At 40.4% G+C, this 17,977-nt stretch overlaps 1 protein-coding gene across 1 annotated transcript in view; it reads left to right on the top strand.

The window, feature by feature from the left end:
- The window catches only part of pxmp2 (peroxisomal membrane protein 2), a 49,125-nt gene extending 36,757 nt beyond the window's left edge, over positions 1-12,368 (top strand). The window contains exons 3-5 of the mRNA XM_078554303.1: positions 2,298-2,460; positions 6,817-6,936; positions 12,022-12,368. Coding sequence (XP_078410429.1) covers positions 2,298-2,460; positions 6,817-6,936; positions 12,022-12,090 — 352 coding nt within the window. The 3' untranslated portion in view covers positions 12,091-12,368. The remainder of the gene's footprint in view (positions 1-2,297; positions 2,461-6,816; positions 6,937-12,021) is intronic.
- Positions 12,369-17,977: the final 5,609 nt, after the last annotated feature.

The raw sequence follows: 17,977 nt of genomic DNA, 5'->3' as shown, positions 1-17,977 counted from the left end.
TATGCTCAGATTTCCAAACCTGGGTGACCCTAAGGGATGGAATTAGTCACTTTTAGTGATGCCTCACATGGTAACTTCCCAATGGTTATTCAAGTACAGCAGGATTCATAGGCCAGGATTTTATGGCCCCTCCTGTCTGGCAGGTTATTATGGTCCTGCCAGACTGAATGGAGATTTAAATGGCTTGCTGCATGCGCTGGTTGCGGGGAGACATGCTACAGGAATTTTTAGTGGGAAGAAGCAATGAATGTTGTCCATTAGCCTGGGAATTGAAAAAAAATAGAGGGAGACACTTACACTGGTAGTAGCAACAGATATGGCTATGTATAATCACAGAATCTTTTACAATACAGAAGGAGGCTATTCGGCCCATCAAGTCTGCACTGGCTCTCTGAAAGAGCATTCCACCAGTCCCACTCCCCTGCCTTATTCCCGTAACCTTGCACATTTATTTCTTTTCAGGTAGCAATCCAATTCCCTTTTGAATACCTCGATCGAACCTGCCTCCACCACCCTTTCAGGAAGTTCATTCCAGAGTCCAACTACCCTCTTGGTGAACTTTTTTTCCTCACATCACCTTTACTCCTTTTACCAATTATTTTGAATCTGTGCCCTCTGGTTCTTGATGCTCTCTTGAGTGGGAACAGTTTCTCACTATTTACCCTGTCCATACCCCTCCAGGATTTTGAATATCTCTTTCACTTTATTGAGTATATTAAAGGAGCTCCGATATAAAGGGCAACTGGAGAAAAATATGCCTATAGAATGCTATATAGATAAGTGTTCGATCTGGGACATGTCCAGTCAACAAAGTGTCACGGAAAAGAGGTTGAGGATTGATCTCTCAATTATAAAAGAGATGTTGGAAAGGGAGAAGATTTCCAAAATAACTTGGGTCAACGCAAGCCATGAGTTGACGAGTTGTTTCACAAAAAGAACTGCTTGACCAAAGAAATTGTTGGAAATCTTCAAAGAGGGACATCTTTTGTTATAATGAATTATGAGAACAAGGAAATTTTTATGTTGTAACCTTATTAATTTTTTTGTCTGGGTGGCGTCTGTGGGCACAGGGTGGCAGAACAGGAGGAAACCTACCCCTGCCCCCAGCCGTCAGGCTGCCATGGCTCACCACGTGGCATGGGAACCCCTGCCATTGGTAAAATACCATTGGTGGCAGGAAGACACCTTTAAGTTCCCATTAATTATCCATTTAAGGACCTCAATTGACCCCAAATGCAGGTAGGCCACCTGACGCCTATCCCACCGCTGGGACCAAATAGTCTGAACAGAACCCTTGAAGTCAGAACCAAGGCCTTCAAAGCGTGTTCCAGCAGTCCCTGTTGTCTTCTGCAACTCTTAATAGTAGTACAAAGCACCAAACACTTCTACAAACTCAACAACTGCCATTAGAAATCAATCAGCAACTAGTCTGAAGGCAGTTGGTGATCCCTTTAAATAGCCCTGGAGGAGGGTCATTCCATCTGCTGAATGCATGTTCAGTTGTGCAAGGGTAACAGTGTGTTAGCTGGAGTGTTCAGGTAGAAAATGGTACCACTGGCATCAAATCAGTGTTATATGCTGATTGATGTCATGATCTGCCTATTCTATATACATCTATGTCCACTCTCTGCATCCATTCTAATGCTCTTATCAAAATGGTGTCTGGCAGATCAGCACAGAAATGTGTGGTGTGCGTGAATGCTATTTTGGAACCGAAACAGCACCTGTGGCACCAGAAACACAGGTGTTGTTCAACTGAATTTTAGGGCCATTGCCTTTGGCCCCCACAGCAAACTGTTGCCTTGTCACTAATTTCATTCCCTTTTGTGGCCATTGCCTTAGGTTGAACCTGATGAGTTTGTTCAAATCTTGGGAATCCTATTTGATCTTGAGCTGGGTTTTAGATCTCTCATCCTCTCCATCACAAAGACGGTTTCAGCCATCTCTGTAGCACTGCCCAATTTTATTTCAGCCCTTTGCCACTGAAACCCTTATACATATTTTGTTGTATTACCTCTGCTAAATATAGAAAAGCTTCACAACAGAAGTTGCATCTCAAGTACCAATTCTGCTTCAGTAACTGTTGTATTGCTCTGGCTTTGTCCTTAATTCAATTGTATGGACCAAAGATACTTGGAATATTAACAGTAATCTTGATCTGCCACCTTTGCTACTTATGGACTGATCTATTTAATAAAACTTTTCCTAACTTTTTGTTGAAGCTTAATGTGAAAGAACATAAATATTTCAGGTTATTTTGCTTCACTAAAAAAAAATGCTCTTATTTTCTGTTTCAGGTTGGTTTTCACGGGTCCACTAAGTCATTACTTTTACTACTATCTGGATAAACTGATTCCATCCAATGTTCCCTATTCCCAGATCAAGAGACTTCTGTTGGAGCGTCTGATGTTTGCGCCAGCATTCCTTGCTCTTTTTTTTGTAGTTATCAGTCTACTTGAGGTGGGTCCTAGTGATCATCAAAAGGCCAAAATCTTGGGATAAGTTGTCATTGGTGATTGAAAGAAAGCTAATATGGGGTTAAAAGGCCTAAGAAAGAAATTGTGGGTTTGTGAAATCTGCGACAGATGGTGTGGAGTTGTGAAATGTTAGATAGTGTAGTTGTGTACTCTGAAAGAGAATGTAATGATCTTATGGTAAGAGAGAATGCTTGCAATTTTGAGGTCCTTTGAGAGAATTGAGCACTGGATTGAAATATTAAAAAAAATTAAATTGACATTAATAAATGCTAAACCTTTATTATAATAGTCAATAATGCCACCTCACTCGTAGCCCCAACAACTCAGCTTTGTTCCTATAGCCAGACCCCTACTAGAATTTGCAAAAACTTTTAAAAAAATTTATATTTCCAGTTTTTGCAACAGTAATGAATACAACAAAACAATACTACTTAAGACTTTAAAATATTTAAAAGTACTTTAACATATTAGTCCCAGACAGAAGAAAACAGAAGAAACTTTGACTTGGTAGCTCAAGATCTGGAAAGAACAAAATCCTGTTTAGATCATTTCAGTTAACTTTCTGACCCATCAAACCCAGAAGAAAAAGAGAAGAGTAACCTGTGGACCTTAATTAATGAATCTGTTCCCCTGTTATAACATTCTAAGATAAATTTTCACATCATTTTAAAAGTAAACATTTAGTGAAATCCCTCCATTTATAACTTGCTCTAGGTAAGCAGTGCACCTCTCACTCATGTAGGTTTTATTATATTTTTGTCAGATTGGTGTGGAATAATTCTTAGAAATCTTGTGGTCAAAGAGTATTAGCAGATACATCAATTTTTGTGGAGTGGTGATAAACAAAGAAACAGTATGGGAAGAATTTTCCCCCCGTTGTGGGGGGGAGGTTCAAGAGTGGGAGCGCCTCTGATCGGCGCCCCTAAATTGGGGGAGCGCCACCATTTTACGTGGGTGGGCCAATTAAGGCCCACCCAGCATGACGTCCGCCAGGAAGCACTATGCGCTCCATGTGTGGGCGGGGATTCCCTAAGCCAGGTGAGTGCTAAGTGCTGCCTCAGGGAGATCAGCTTCAAATTTAAAATTGGTAAATGTAAAGAAATAAAATTTCCCTGACATGCCCCCTCATGTGACACTGTCACATGAGTTGGGACATATCCATCACTTTTAATTAAACTTTTATTAAATTTTTAAAAACCTACATGAAGCCTCATCCCGCCTGTGGATGAGGTTTCATGCTTTTTCTGAAGCCCGCCAGGGCTCCTGGCCTGCCCACCAACCTTAAGGTTGGATGGGCAGGTCCATTAACTAGTTCAATTAGTTTTTAAATGGCCTCATTTGGCTGTTAACAGGTTGGTGGGCGCACAGTTGATTCGGCTGCGCCCCTGCCGACCTGAAAATCGAAATGACGTGGGGTGATGTCGGGAGTTACGCCCGACATCATCCCGCGTCATTTTACGCGTCAGCGGGTGGGCCCCTGCCCCCTGCTCTCAATATCCTGGCCTATATTACAGAATTAGTAAAGCATGTGTTGGAGGGATCCAGGTCTTTCACACCTTATGACTTGAGCTGTAAACTAAAAATCTGTTTTATTATAAGTACAAATTAAACAATAGTAGGAAGTTAGTCCAACAGATTTCACTTGATTACAGAATGTTTAATTTAAACTTAATTTAAACTTGTTCTTTGGATATGAAAATATACGATCCTTAACCTACTTTTTGAATAATACCAAACCTAGACCAGTGTTGAAACATTTATTCCAGAATCTTTGTGTCTACATTGCTATCTGAAAAGAACTGTGATATGTTATTTACATGCTTTGAAGTTTAATCTGGAATCCAAAATTCAAATGGTGTCTCCACAACTGGACAAAGTTTATCAACTTAAAATAATAGTTTCCTGCACTTCAACTTGACACACTACACCCTCTGATGTATTTAATTGTGTTTTTTAGACAAAACAAGGACTTAAATGGTTTGTATTTGTTTTGCAGTCAAAAGGTCATTGCCTTGTCTCCAATGTTAATATGAAAGACCATTGTTTGGTGACTACATATGTAGTTCAACTCGAGTACCCATTGAAGTAAACAAAATTTAGTGACCAGTCACACCTCCAATTAGATATTCAAATTGTAGAGACTTTCTTTGGCTCCTTAATTGTCACAACAGAAACAGGCAGTACTTTTAAGATCAGCCATGACAGTTGGAAAAGGGGTGGATCAAATTGGTACTAGGCAAATTTAGGATTACTGTCAGAAAGAACTTCACCCAAGGAGTAATATGCATTTGGAATAAGCCCTATGTAGTGAAGCAAAAACCTTAGTCATTCAGAATTCTGTGGTGGGGAATGATTGCATATTTCTTGTTTTCAGTAGATGAGTGATAGGCAGTGACCTTCTTTATTTGTATTTATTTTGTGATCCTCCAAAAGCATGTAAACTAGGATTAATAGGAAGGTTTTAGTGTTTGCTTGACTCAGTTGGTAGCACTTGTGTCCCTAGGTCAGAAGTTATGGTTTCAAGTTCCACATTAGGACTTGAGTGCATAAGAACATAACATAAGAACTAGGAGCAGGAGTGGGCAATTCAGCCCCTCGAGCCTGCCCCACCATTCATTACGATCATGGCTGATCTCGTTTTGGCCTCAACTCCAATTTCCTGCCCTCTCCCCATAAAACTTTCAACCCATTACTAATTAAAAATCTGTCTATCTCCTCCTTAAATTTATTCAGCGTCCTGACATCCACTGCACTCTGAGGTAGTGAATTGCACAGATTCACGGCCCTTTGAGAAAAGTAATTCCTCCTCATCTCTGATTTAAATCTACCACCCCTTAGCCTAAAACTATGGCCTCCCGTTCTAGAATGCCCCAGAAGGGGAAACATCCACACCACATTTACTTTGTCTATCTCCTTTAGCATCTTATATACCTCAATTAGATCTCCTCTCATTCTTCTAAACTCTAGCGAGTATAGGCTCAATCTCTCCTCATAAGACAAGCTCCGCATCTCTGGAATCAATCTAGTGAACTGCCTCCAATGCAACTACATCCTTCCTCAAATAAAGGGACCAAAACTGTGCACAGTACTCCAGGTGCGGTCTCACCAATGCCTTGTATGGGTACAACAACACTTCCCTATTTTTATACTCTCTTCCTTTAGCAATAAATGCCAAAATTCCATTTTCCTTCCTTATTACCTGCTGTACCTGCATGCTAGCTTTCAGCGATTCATGCACAAGGACACCCAGATCCCTCTGCACTGAAGCGTTCTGAAGTTTCTCTCCGTTTAAATAATAAGCTGCCTTTTTATTCTTCCGATCAAAATGGATAACCTCACACTTATCCACGTTAAACTCCATCTGCCAAATTTTGGCCCATTCACCTAACCTGTCCATATCCATTTATAAATTTCTTATTTCTTCCTTGCAACTCACTTTCCCACCTATTTTGGTGTCATCTGCAAATTTAGCTACAGTACCTTCTACCCCTGAATCCAAGTCATTAATATAGATTGTAAATAGTTGGGGCACAAGGACCGAACCCTGTGGCACCCCACTAGTTACAGCTTGCCATCCAGGAAAAGACCCATTTATCCCGACTCTCTGCTTTCTGTTGGTTACCCAATCCTCTATCCAAGCTAATATATTACCCCTAACTCCGTGTGATCTTATCTTGTGTATTAATCTTTTGTGCGGCACCTTATCAAAGGCCTTCTGTAAGTCCAGATATACTACATCTACAGGATCCCCATTATCCACTTTGCTTGTCACATCTTCAAAGAACTCTAGGAAATTATTCAAACACGATTTACTCTTCATAAAACCATGCTGACTCTGATGGATTGCATTTTGGCTTTCCAAATGCCCCATTACTACTTCCTTAATAATGGATTCCAACAATTTCCCAACGACAGACGTTAAACTAACTGGTCTATAGTTTCCTACCTTCTGCCTCCCCCGCTTTTTGAATAAGGGCATATTCAAGGCTGGCACTTCAGTGCAACATTGAGGGAGTACTTGATGTGCTTTCCAGATTAGACATTAAACTAATGTTTCTTCTGCCTGTTCCGGTGATTTGAGTGGATATTAAAGATTCAATGGAAGTACTCAGAAGAAAACAATTTCTTTGTGAGACTTGGGCAATATTACTTTCTAACCAATACTACCTATTTGTGGGTCAAGGTTGATATAAAAGCTTCCTTGACTGCCTACATAACAAAAGTCACTCAAAGTAATTCATTTTGTGAAGTGCTTTGAAATGTTCTATTTTTTTGTATATCAAGTAGCTATATTGAGACAAATGATCCAGTAAAATGACCAGAAATGTGTTTGTAACAGGGGAAGAACCTGAAGGCACTGAAGGATAAGATGCAGACTGGATACTGGACAGCATTGAAAATGAACTGGAAAGTTTGGACAATTTTTCAGTACATTAACATTAATTATGTGCCTGCACAGGTAACATATGTTTACAGGTTGGGGGGGGCTAATATGATTATTTCATGACTGGTACAATGTCTACATGTTTTTCCTAGACTACTGAGCTCCGCTGACACATTAAAGAAGCAACAAACATTTTCAAACTCACTTGTGTAATATTGTTACATGTCCAGCATGCTCAAATGATGGGTAACGTGTCAGCATGAACTTCATACTCATCTAGATAAAGGGCATTAAAGCTACAATTGCAAATATGCAAACTCTGTCACCAAAACCCAAGAGTCGGGTTATCTGCATGCTTTGGATGAGTGGCCCACGTTTGTAAGGGAAAACCAAAGGAGCTTCCCTGATGAAGTCTCAGAAAATTGGAGCAGCCTCACTCCTAATAGGAAGTCAAAGGTCCCGATAGGACAGAGCAGGTAAATGGGGCATTAGAAGTTACGCCAGCATAGATCTCCATAGGTAATAAATCACCTTTTGGTCAAACATTTTGGGACATTTGAAAGACAACAGAAACCATCCCTGAGCAAGCAGTATTTTACTGAGTCTATCAGGTCGCATACTGGGGAGAAATCCCTGAAGTTCATAAAATTGCCCAGCCACAACCCCCTAATGTAGTGGGTCAATATAGATTTTCTCTCTGTCCCTACAGTGGAAATTCCTGGTGGGATCCTGACACAACCAGATTTTACCCCAGTGTCTGGCACCTGTTGAGCAGCTATGTTGGAGGTGTGTCCAGGTCAAGGACAGAATTTTGGGAGCCATGTCTCTTTTTGATTGCTATTTTGTGTTAGAGGAATCAATACAGTTGCCTATGTGCCCTCAAAAGTGTTATTTCTTTGGGGATTTTGTTATGTGATGGTGCTCCATGCTAACACCAAGTTATAGGCTGCAGATCTGTAATCCCATTATTCCGTGTGGGAGATTCATAATTCTAGTTGCTCCTTCAGTTGGATGTGCTAAACTTAGTGCTTTACTATATGGAGGAAGCATTGTTGATGGAGTCACTCTAGGCCAGTCAGGCAACTCCCAGCAGCAGATACAGAAAAAAAAAGAGGAGAGAGATAATTTTAAACTTAGAGGGAGAACACACCGTTGGTCTTCTCAACTGGAAGATGTTCTTTGACATGGGGAGAGATGTTTTGTGTTAAGGATCCTACATCAATAACATCTTATTTGTATAGTACCTTTAATATAATAAAATATCCACAGGCACTTCACAGGAGCATTATGAAACATAATATGACACTGAGCCACATGAGGCATTAGGTCAGATGACCAAAAGCTTGGTCAAAGAAGTAGGTTTTTAGGAGTGTCTTAAAAGAGAAAAGTGAGGTGGAGAGGTTAGGGAGTGATTTCCACAGCTTATGGCTGAAGCAGCTGAAGGCATAGCCACCAACAGTGGAGCAATTAAAGTTGGGGCAAGTCCAGAATTAGTTGAACGCAGATATCTTGGAGGGTTGTTGGGCTGGAGGAGATTACAGATACATGGAGGGTCGAGGCCATGGGAGGGATTCCTGAACAAGGATGAGAATTCTAAAATCAAGATGTTGCTTGACCAGGAACCAGTCTAAGTCAGTGTGCACAGGGTTGATAGGTGATTGGGGCTTGGTGCAAGTTAAGACACGGGCAGCAGAGTTTTAGATGACCTGAAATTTACAGAGGGTAGAATGTGGGAGACCAGTCAGGAGTGCATTGGAATAGTCAAGTGAATGAAGGTTCCAGCAGCAGATGAGCTGAGACAGGGGCAAAGTTGGCATGTTACAGATGTGGAAATATGTGGTCTTGGTGATTACAGGGATATATGATCTGAAGTTCATCTCTGGGTCAAATATGACACCAAGATTGCAAACAGATTGGTTTAATTGCAGACTGTTGCCAGGGAGAGGGATGGAGTTGGTGTCTATGGACTGGAGTTTAGAGCAGGGACTGATGGCTTCAGTCCTCCCAATATTTAATTGGAGGAAATTTCTGCTCATGCAGTATTGGATGCTGGATAAGCAGTCTGAGAATTTAGTAACAGTAGAGGAGTTGAGGGAATTGGTGATGTGGTCGAGCTGAGTGTCACCAGCATACATGTGAAAACTAACACTGTGTCTTGGATGATGTTGCCAAGGGACAGCATGTAGATAACAGATAGGAGTGGGCCAAGGATAGATCCTTGGATATTAGAGGCAATGGTGCAGGAGTGGGAAGAGAAACCATTGCAAGTGTTTGTCTGACTACAAATAGATAGGTAAGAATGGAACCAGGTGAGAGTGGGGTGGTGAAAAAGGCACATGGGACACTTGCCTTTATCAATCGAGGCATAGATTACAAAAGTAGGGAGGTCATGTTGGAGTTGTATAGAACCTTGGTGAGGCCACAGCTGGAGTACTGTGTGCAGTTCTGGTTGCCACATTATAGGAAGGATGTGATTGCACTGGAGGGGGTGCAGAGGAGGTTCACCAGGATGTTGCCTGGGATGAAACATTTAAGTTATGAAGAGAAGTTGGATAGACTTGGGTTGTTTTCGTTGGAGCAGAGAAGACTGAGGGGCGACCTGATCGCGGTGTACAAGATTGAAGGGCATGGACAGGGTGGATAGGGAGCAGCTGTTCCCCTTAGTTGAAGGGTCAGTCACAAGGGGACATATGTTCAAGGTGAGGGGCAGGAGGTTTAGGGGGGATGTGAGGAAAAACTTTTTTACCCAGAGGGTGATGACGGTCTGGAATGCACTGCCTGGGAGGGTGGTGGAGGCGGGTTGCCTCACATCTTTTAAAAAGTACCTGGATGAGCACTTGGCATGTCATAACATTCAAGGCTATGGGCCATGTGCTGGTACATGTGGTTAGGTAGGTAGGTCAGGTGTTTCTCATGTGTCGGTGCAGGCTTGATGGGCCGAAGGGCCTCTTCTGCACTGTGTGATTCTGAGAGCAGTCTGACCCAGCTAGATGACAGTGAAGAGGCATTGGAGGAGCATAGCGTGGCTAATCTTGTCAAAAGCCACAGACCCTTCGAGAACAATGAGAGGGGATAGTTGGCCTTTATACTAGTCACAGAGGGTATCATTATGATTACATCTTTCCAAATATAGTGCAGCTACATAGACCACTGGCCCATCCCCAAATTACACAATCTCCTGGGGCACTAAAAACTTTAGGAACTGCCACACAACTCCCTAAGGCTCCAGGAATCTCTACTTCAAATACTTTGAACTCCAACTGATCCATGATTTGCCTTCGATAACTGGAAGTGCCTTCCTCTCAGGAACTTGTCTAGTGTGCTTTTAAAAGACGGGAGGGAATTCATACTTGTTGAATGCTTTAATAATCTATTCCAGAATGTGAAGACTCTGAAAGAAATGCTTCCTTATATTTAATTCTGAATCTTTGTCCAATATCTCATTTCTATCCAGCTCAAATAACCTATCTTATTGGTAAATAAGAATCCCTTCGTCATTTATAAATATTCATTTATAATCCTGTGTTTCCCTATAGAAAATAGTTTAACTCCTGTTGCCTATTCTGGGAACTCATTTTAAAAAAAAACTCTACATTTAAGTATCATTGGTTGCCCCCTCTATATATTCACCATCTTGTATGAATCTGTAGTTCTATATCTCCTGCTTGTGTGGGATCAAGACAGGACACTGCTCTTAAGAATAGCTATATCAAAACTTGGTAAAGCTTGTTCCTACCCTTTGTATGTGGCTTGTGAGCTGCATGTGGTTTTTTTGACAGCGTGGCTCATTCCTTGTGCTGTGAAACCTGTTAAATCATGCATTGGAGGGAGGGAAACAGCCTCAGCCATGAGCAGCTTCACAGAGGAAGAGAACCTGAGAGCAGGGAGCAGCACGAGGAGGAGGATTAAGATCAACTATTCATTCCAGTGCTGTCGTGAAATTTCTTTTGTAGTTTTCCACATCTTATGTAGGGGTGCATGACTTTCAGCACCATTTTCTCTGGCTCCCTAATCTACCTACTCATTGCTGACCCTCCAACTTGTGGCCTGTCTGGAAATGGAGGAAACATTTTCTTTTAATACAGAACAGTAATGTAAGAATCTACTGTATTGGGACACAGATACTGATTCAGATTTGTTGTTCAGTAAGTGACCACAACTTATTTTCAATTAAAATCAAATGGTTTTTAATCTCTAGACTGATTTTCCACATTGGAAAAGTAAGGCTGCTAAAGTCAGTTAAGCAGTGAGCATGTGCTGGCTCTGATGTCAGTGAAGCAGATTTGTTTTTAACACAAACTGAGTTGTGTGTGAAGGAAGCCTGGAAGATTAGGGGGAAAAGGTGAAGGCTTCCTCACAGAAGTGTGTGCAATAGTAATAAAAATGGGTCTGTAAAGATTGTCTATGTCCTGCGGCTTTCAAATGTCTGAAGATTATCATATGCGGCTTTAAGGCCACCCCTGTCATATAGGGATACAGGCTGAAATTTTATTTTTCTTTCCTGTGGCCTTATGTTTGTGCACCTTAATGATTGATAATTATGACCTTACAACCCCAACTTTATCTGTAATCTTTAGTAGTACTGTATCTTACATGGTATAAACATGCTTGGGGTTACTGAAACTCAATGCATAATACTGCACTTAACTGCATTGAAGATCTTTAACACAGTTCCTAACTTTTATACAGCATTCTGCAATCTATTGATTTGGTCTAAATTCACTAAATTGGATAAATGTTCTGGATTTTTCTTGACTGCTTTGGGAATCGAGGAATATTTAGACAGAACTTTCTGTAAGGAGATTAAATACATGAGTTAGCATCTGTGGAACAAGATATTTTATATGGCTTGTGGAAGGGACAAACCTATTGAGCTAATGTTTTTTTCCCATACTTATGTTTTTTATTCTAATATAAACTAAATTACATTTTGGACCCCCCTTCTCAAGTGAGAGGCTCTGCTTTCACCAGTTGTCTCTTGCCTTGGGTGAATGGTTTACAAAGCCAGTCAATGCAAGCATTTGAACCCACATGTCAAGGGAGTGCTAGGCCAATATTGGGCTGCTTTTAATTTGAATACTGATGACTAGAGTATGAACATCATGACTATTAGGATGAAAGACCCTGTTAAATACTAATTAATTATTTTGTTGTTTTCAGTTCCGTGTGCTGTTTGCTAATCTGGTAGCTCTTTTCTGGTATGCATATCTAGCTTCAATCAAGAGATGATGCTGCATTATTAACACTGACCAGCACCTGATGAGAATGATTTCTTTCACTCTGAGAAAATTTTGATTTCTTTTACTCTGAGAAAACTTTGACTTTTGAAGAAGAATTCAATGAACAGACTTTGGCCAAATACTAAATCTAACATAATTTTCTATTTCACAAGACACCTAATGGATAGCTATTTTGTTCAGAGAAGGAGCTGTGAAATGTGTTGTGACAATAAAACACTATGTAGAATAAGCCAGACTGTATAATTAAAAAGCTTATTTTTAGTTTGATTTTTTTAATGACTTTGCTGAACATTTGTTAATACTGTAATTTATTTTGTATACCAGATGTTAAAAGTACAGTTGATCTTATACAAGATAGTTTGGGCTGTGGTGTATTACAGTGCAGCGACCGATCAGTGGGTTCAGCTGAGATTGTAAACTGTCAGATCAAAGCAAGAATGCCATATTATGATGTCAAAATGTTCCATCTTACCGTTTTTACGGACTACAATGAACACTGCATTCAGGAATCTTATTTAAGGTACTCAGGAATTTTATTAGTGTTTCCAAATACATTGATAAATCAATTGACTGAGGTAGATTTGTTTTTAACAGAAGGCAGGCTCTGTAATCAAACTATATAACTGAATGCTATGCTATAATGTGATTGATAATGCAGTGATGTTGCATTTTATAGTATGAGCCTACCATATATGTTATAATACAGTATAAAATACCTTGCATCATTATCTTTTATTGCTGATAAATTAATTTTGCTCTGGAACAATAACATACCTTGTCACAAATGTAACTGAAGTCCAACATTAAAGGAGTTTTAAAAAATAAACTAAGAAATTAACAAGAATTAATTAATGTTCTGCAGCCATGCATTTGATTGTTAGGAATCTCCGTTTCACAATTTCGGAAATTGTGAAGAACCAAATTTGTTCAGTGAAGAACATTTGATAAAGACTCAAATGGCTGAGCAAAATAGAGTGGATTAAAACTAAGAATCATGGCAATTAGTTTTTACTGATCCTCAGCATAAATTTCCAAACAAATAATTTTTTTGTTGATGATCAGTTAAAAACTATTTTTCCTGTGACTTGGTGGAAATTGAATTCTTTGCCTAATTTTCCCTACGATGCTACAAATTGGATCCATTGACACATGCATAGCACGAAGAGGCACAGTACATAAACTGTGTTATATGTGGCAAAATGTTCTGCACTCGCATCACGGAACCTGATTTTCAGCACCAAATCAATTGAAAACTGTAGGTGGATTCAGTTTCTGTATACGAATGTCGAAAATACATGAAAGCAACCTGCTTCACATCAAGTAAATCAGAATTGAATACGAGAACGGAATATATGAACTTCTGTTCTAACTTTCAGGTTTATCTAAATCTGACTTCAATCTTATTCCAGTTCTATCCCACAGTGGTGTCTCTTGAGTGTATATATAAGATAATGTAACATTCTCGTTACCTTTATGTGGAGTTATTTTATTATAGGATATAGTCCTCTATAGTCATTTAAATCTAATAAAAGTTCGGAGGGAAAGCCTGCAATAACCATCTTATTAATACTTTATTAAATGAAGTCAATGAGATAATAAAACAATCTCTTACAGCACTATATATGATGTATAGGTACCTCTAATATTCACATACTTTGGGAGATGCTGCTTAAGCTACCCTCAGAGTGAGAAATTGAAGAGTTCCGTTCTTGAGTCTTTGGAAGTTGAATTCTTAAATGTTCCATAACAAAGATCAAGTGTGTGGAACAGAGTCTACCCTTCCTACCTTTGTGTAACCTGCTGGCATAACTGGTGTTACTCTTTGTTGTGTCTACCTTTGATATTTTTACTCTTCCATTCTATATTACAAAGAAAACATGAGGGGCTAAATTGGCCAGATTCCGATATGCAGAACTCATGGCATAACTTTTTTTGGCTCAAATTGCTTGGAGTTTTTAAACACACAAAAAATGGCAGATGCTGTGAACTGGCCATTATATTTCCAGCAACTTCTGGGCTGATGTTGGTTGCCTTTATCAGTCTTTTATTCAGGTTTTAGCTATAGAACTAATATAAAATTAAGTGGCTTATTTATGTAAATTGTTTCCCTTACTACTGTCTTTGCTGACCTTCCGAGTTCACTAAACATGTACAGTTCTGTAAAGGAGTCCTTGGGGATTGTGGACATCCGCTCACAACCACATCGATCTCCTTCCATATGGCCTTTGCTACTACATTTCATGACTCATTCCCTGATAGTTCGGAGAATGGCATTTCTTCATTTTCTAATTTGACAGGACAGTTCTTCAACGTCTAAGAAATCGGATGTTCACCATTTCATTCCCTCTTTCTAGAGGCTAGCAGGGACTGGTCACTCCGGTAAGTACCCGCAGTTCTCTAAATTATGATACTGCGTCTTGTTCCGATTTGTTCACCGTGTACTTGACCCACTGATGGTAGGAATTACAGCTTTATGCAGCATTATGAAAATTAGATGACTACTGGATTTTTGGCAGGGTCAACTTCTCAGACGTTGGCGGCGTTGTGTGTTGCTCTGCTGCACTTTAGCCGTTATATCAGAAATCTTACAATTTAAGGACCTTACAAGCATTTGGATCTATCTGGGAGGTTAGGAGCCTAAATCATCTGTGCAACCTTCCAGCTCCCAATTCTATAAACCTACTGACTGGACGATTTCATTGTCCTGTCTTTAGTAGTGAAGATGGAAGGTTTACCTGCAAGATCTGGAGTCAGCTCACTGATTTAGGATCCTTCCGGGAGCCTTGTAAATTGTGTTATCAAGGTGAAAAGGGGCAACGGCCCCTTCATATTTGAGCCACGTTGTCGCTCCATTTGAAATAATCAGTGGACACAGTTATGTTTTCCAGGAGTTGTGTGACTCCTAAATAGCCTCCGAGGATAGTCCAAAGTTGCAAACCCCAAAAAACTTTTCATTGTACTGGTCTGGGATATTCCACGTTTTTGGCATCACAGAGTTGGAAGAGACAGGAAATGAATAAAGACGGGGCACCTCCGTGTAACTTCTTTTATTACTGTATATTTTTCTCTGTATAAAATATTTGAAGCCTCACGCACTCTCGTTTCCCCCTTTGCAATGTGGCATTAGTTCAGGCCTGAACGCGCAACTTCTTCATTTAAATAACAGACTCAGCGCGCGCGCGCTACGGTTTGACGGTTGGTGCCGCGTGCCGGAGTGCATGCTCCATGCTGCTGGCCGGGCGCCCAGCTGTGAAGACCTGGACGGCATCGCTTCAGCTCGAGCGCGGCTCCCGCGAATACAACGGGCAGGCTTTAGTTAGGATAGAGGGGAGTAAACCGCTCGCGGTACCCGATAAGTAAAACATCAGCCAATTTTTAACAATTATTTTTAAAGAAAACAAATATCAGTTATTACTTTAAATCAGGATGTTTGACGACGATGATGACGCAAGCATATTTGAATTAAGTATTTTGATGGTGGACGGGAGTCAGGTCATTGTCGATGTGAGACTGACCGACACGATAGAGGATGTGAAATTCAACCTGATCAAGGAGTTTAACAGGGCCTCTTATGAACCGATCGATTTGGATCCCGCTCACTTAACGCTGTTGCATGGCCACATACAGCTGGAGGATGACAACACGGTTGCAGAGTGTGGGCTTGGAATAGAATCTATGATTGTTACGGATACTAAATGTATGTACCCATTTGTTGACTTACTTCCACAGAGTCTATTCCTCTTGTTTTGGGAAGGGTGGCATATGAAAATTATTAACATCAAAAACCAAGATGCACAAGACAAAACATATTAAGCCAATAGTAAGAAGGGACATCCAACGAAGACAATAGTACTGTGAAATAAATGACAAATGAAGGCCATTTGGAGCCCAAAGTTTAAGTAGGTTCACAAGACATGCTTCTGGAGAAAATCGAGGAAGAAGAGATTGAGGTTAATCTAGGGGACAAGGGAACGGTTATTTGGATATAATGCTTTTCCTAAAGTTATTGTCACTGGGCGCCACTGAGCTGTGTTTGTGGCTAACCTGATTAATAGATTGTTTTACAATGACCAAGTTTATATCTCCTAATGCACAATATATTTTGTGGCTGCTGTGTGCATGTGTATTAATGACCCATCATTTTAAAACGGGAAGGTCTAATTGCTACATATAAACATCAGAGTATCATTCCTCTTTGTGAGAATATCCAGAAGATACTTACAAATTACTGTCTCCAAGTTAGAAGAAAGGTTTCTGTTGAAGGGTCATTCGGACTCGAAACGTTAACTGTGCTCCTATCCGCAGATGCTGCCAGACATGCTGAGTTTTTCCAGGTATTTTTGTTTTTGTTTTAGAAGAAAGGGTGACTGGATTGCCTTTTTCATATAACATTTTACCTCAATGGTTACTACAATTTGTATATAATATAATCATGTATTGTATATAGTACAATCATAATGCAATCATACATATGATTTCTAAGATAAAAGCAAGATACTGGAAATCTGAAATAAGGACAAAAATGCTGGAAAAAAAATCAGCAGGTCTGGCAGCATCTGTGGAGAGAAAACGTATTGAGCCTGTATGACTTCTGAAGAAGATTTGATGAGAGGCCTGGACAGTGTGGAGCGAGAGAGATTTTTTCCTGTTGTGGGGAGTTGCGGCTAGATGACACAGAATTAAATTGGTTGGCAAAAGAACCAAAGGCAACATAAGGAAGAACTTTTTTTAGGCAGTGAGTGGTTATTTTCTGGGATGCACTGCCTGGAGTGCTGGTGAAGACAGATTCAATCTTGGTCTTCAAAGGGGAATTGGATAAATACCTGAAGGGGAAAAATTGCGGGGCTTCAGGGAAAGGTGCGGGACTAGCTAAATTGTGCTTCTAGAGAACCAACATGGACTCATTGGGTCATATGGCTTCCTTTTGTGCTGTTACCATTCTATTATTGTTGTATATTCATACACTATTCCCTTGCCTCCCTTCTCCTTCTACTCCTCTGTTGCCCCTAATCTTCCCCACCCCTCCTTTTCTCCCGCTTATCTCTCTAACTACTACTCTTCCCTCACCACTCCTTCTTCGCTCTCCTTTCTCAATCCCCTTCTTAACCTTTCCATTTTTCTCCTCTCCCTGCTGCTCCATTTTTGCTCCCCCCTGTCCCCTCCCTCTCCTCCCCAGATTCCTGCCTTTTTCTCTTTTCCCTTTTCATTCCTCTCCATGCCTCCTGCCATCACTCCCCACTCCTCTCTTTCACTTGATTCCTTCTCCTCTTACAGGGTACATCCTTCTCCTACTGTCATGCCTCTTTCTTGATCCCTCCCTCTCCACAACCTTTACCTGACATCATTACATTCCTCCCTTATCTCATCATCATCACTCATTTTTCCCACCCTCCCTCCTTTTCCCTTTTCTCTCAGAGAGAAGCAGAAGAGAAGGGAGAAGCTAAAAGACTTCAAAGGAGAGATGCAGAATAGATAAAGCAAGAGACAGATTTTAAAAAATTAAGATGGCAGGAGAGATTGATAAGAGGGAGACGATTTCTCCAACTTAACACGTGGAAATAGTTATGTGCAACTCTATTTATGAGCTTTGGTTTCATATCCCTTAATGCCCTTGTCTATCAAAAAACTATCAATCTCAATTTAGAAATTTCAATTGACCTAACCTCAATTGCTTTTATGGGGAAAAAGTTCCATGTGTCATAGAGTTATACAGCACAGAAACAGGCCCTTCAGCCCATTGTGTCCATGCCGGCCATCAAGCACCTATCTATTCTAATCCTATTTTCAAGCACTTGGCCCGTAGTCCTGCATGCTATGGCATTTCAAGTGCTCATCTAAATACTTCTTAAATGTTGTGAGGGTTCCTGCCTCTACCG

Source organism: Cetorhinus maximus, chromosome 12 (assembly GCF_964194155.1).
Source record: "Cetorhinus maximus chromosome 12, sCetMax3.hap1.1, whole genome shotgun sequence".
Lineage (NCBI taxonomy): Eukaryota > Metazoa > Chordata > Chondrichthyes > Lamniformes > Cetorhinidae > Cetorhinus > Cetorhinus maximus.
Note: the sequence above shows the minus strand (reverse complement) of the source record. Positions and strands in the feature narration are given on the sequence as shown.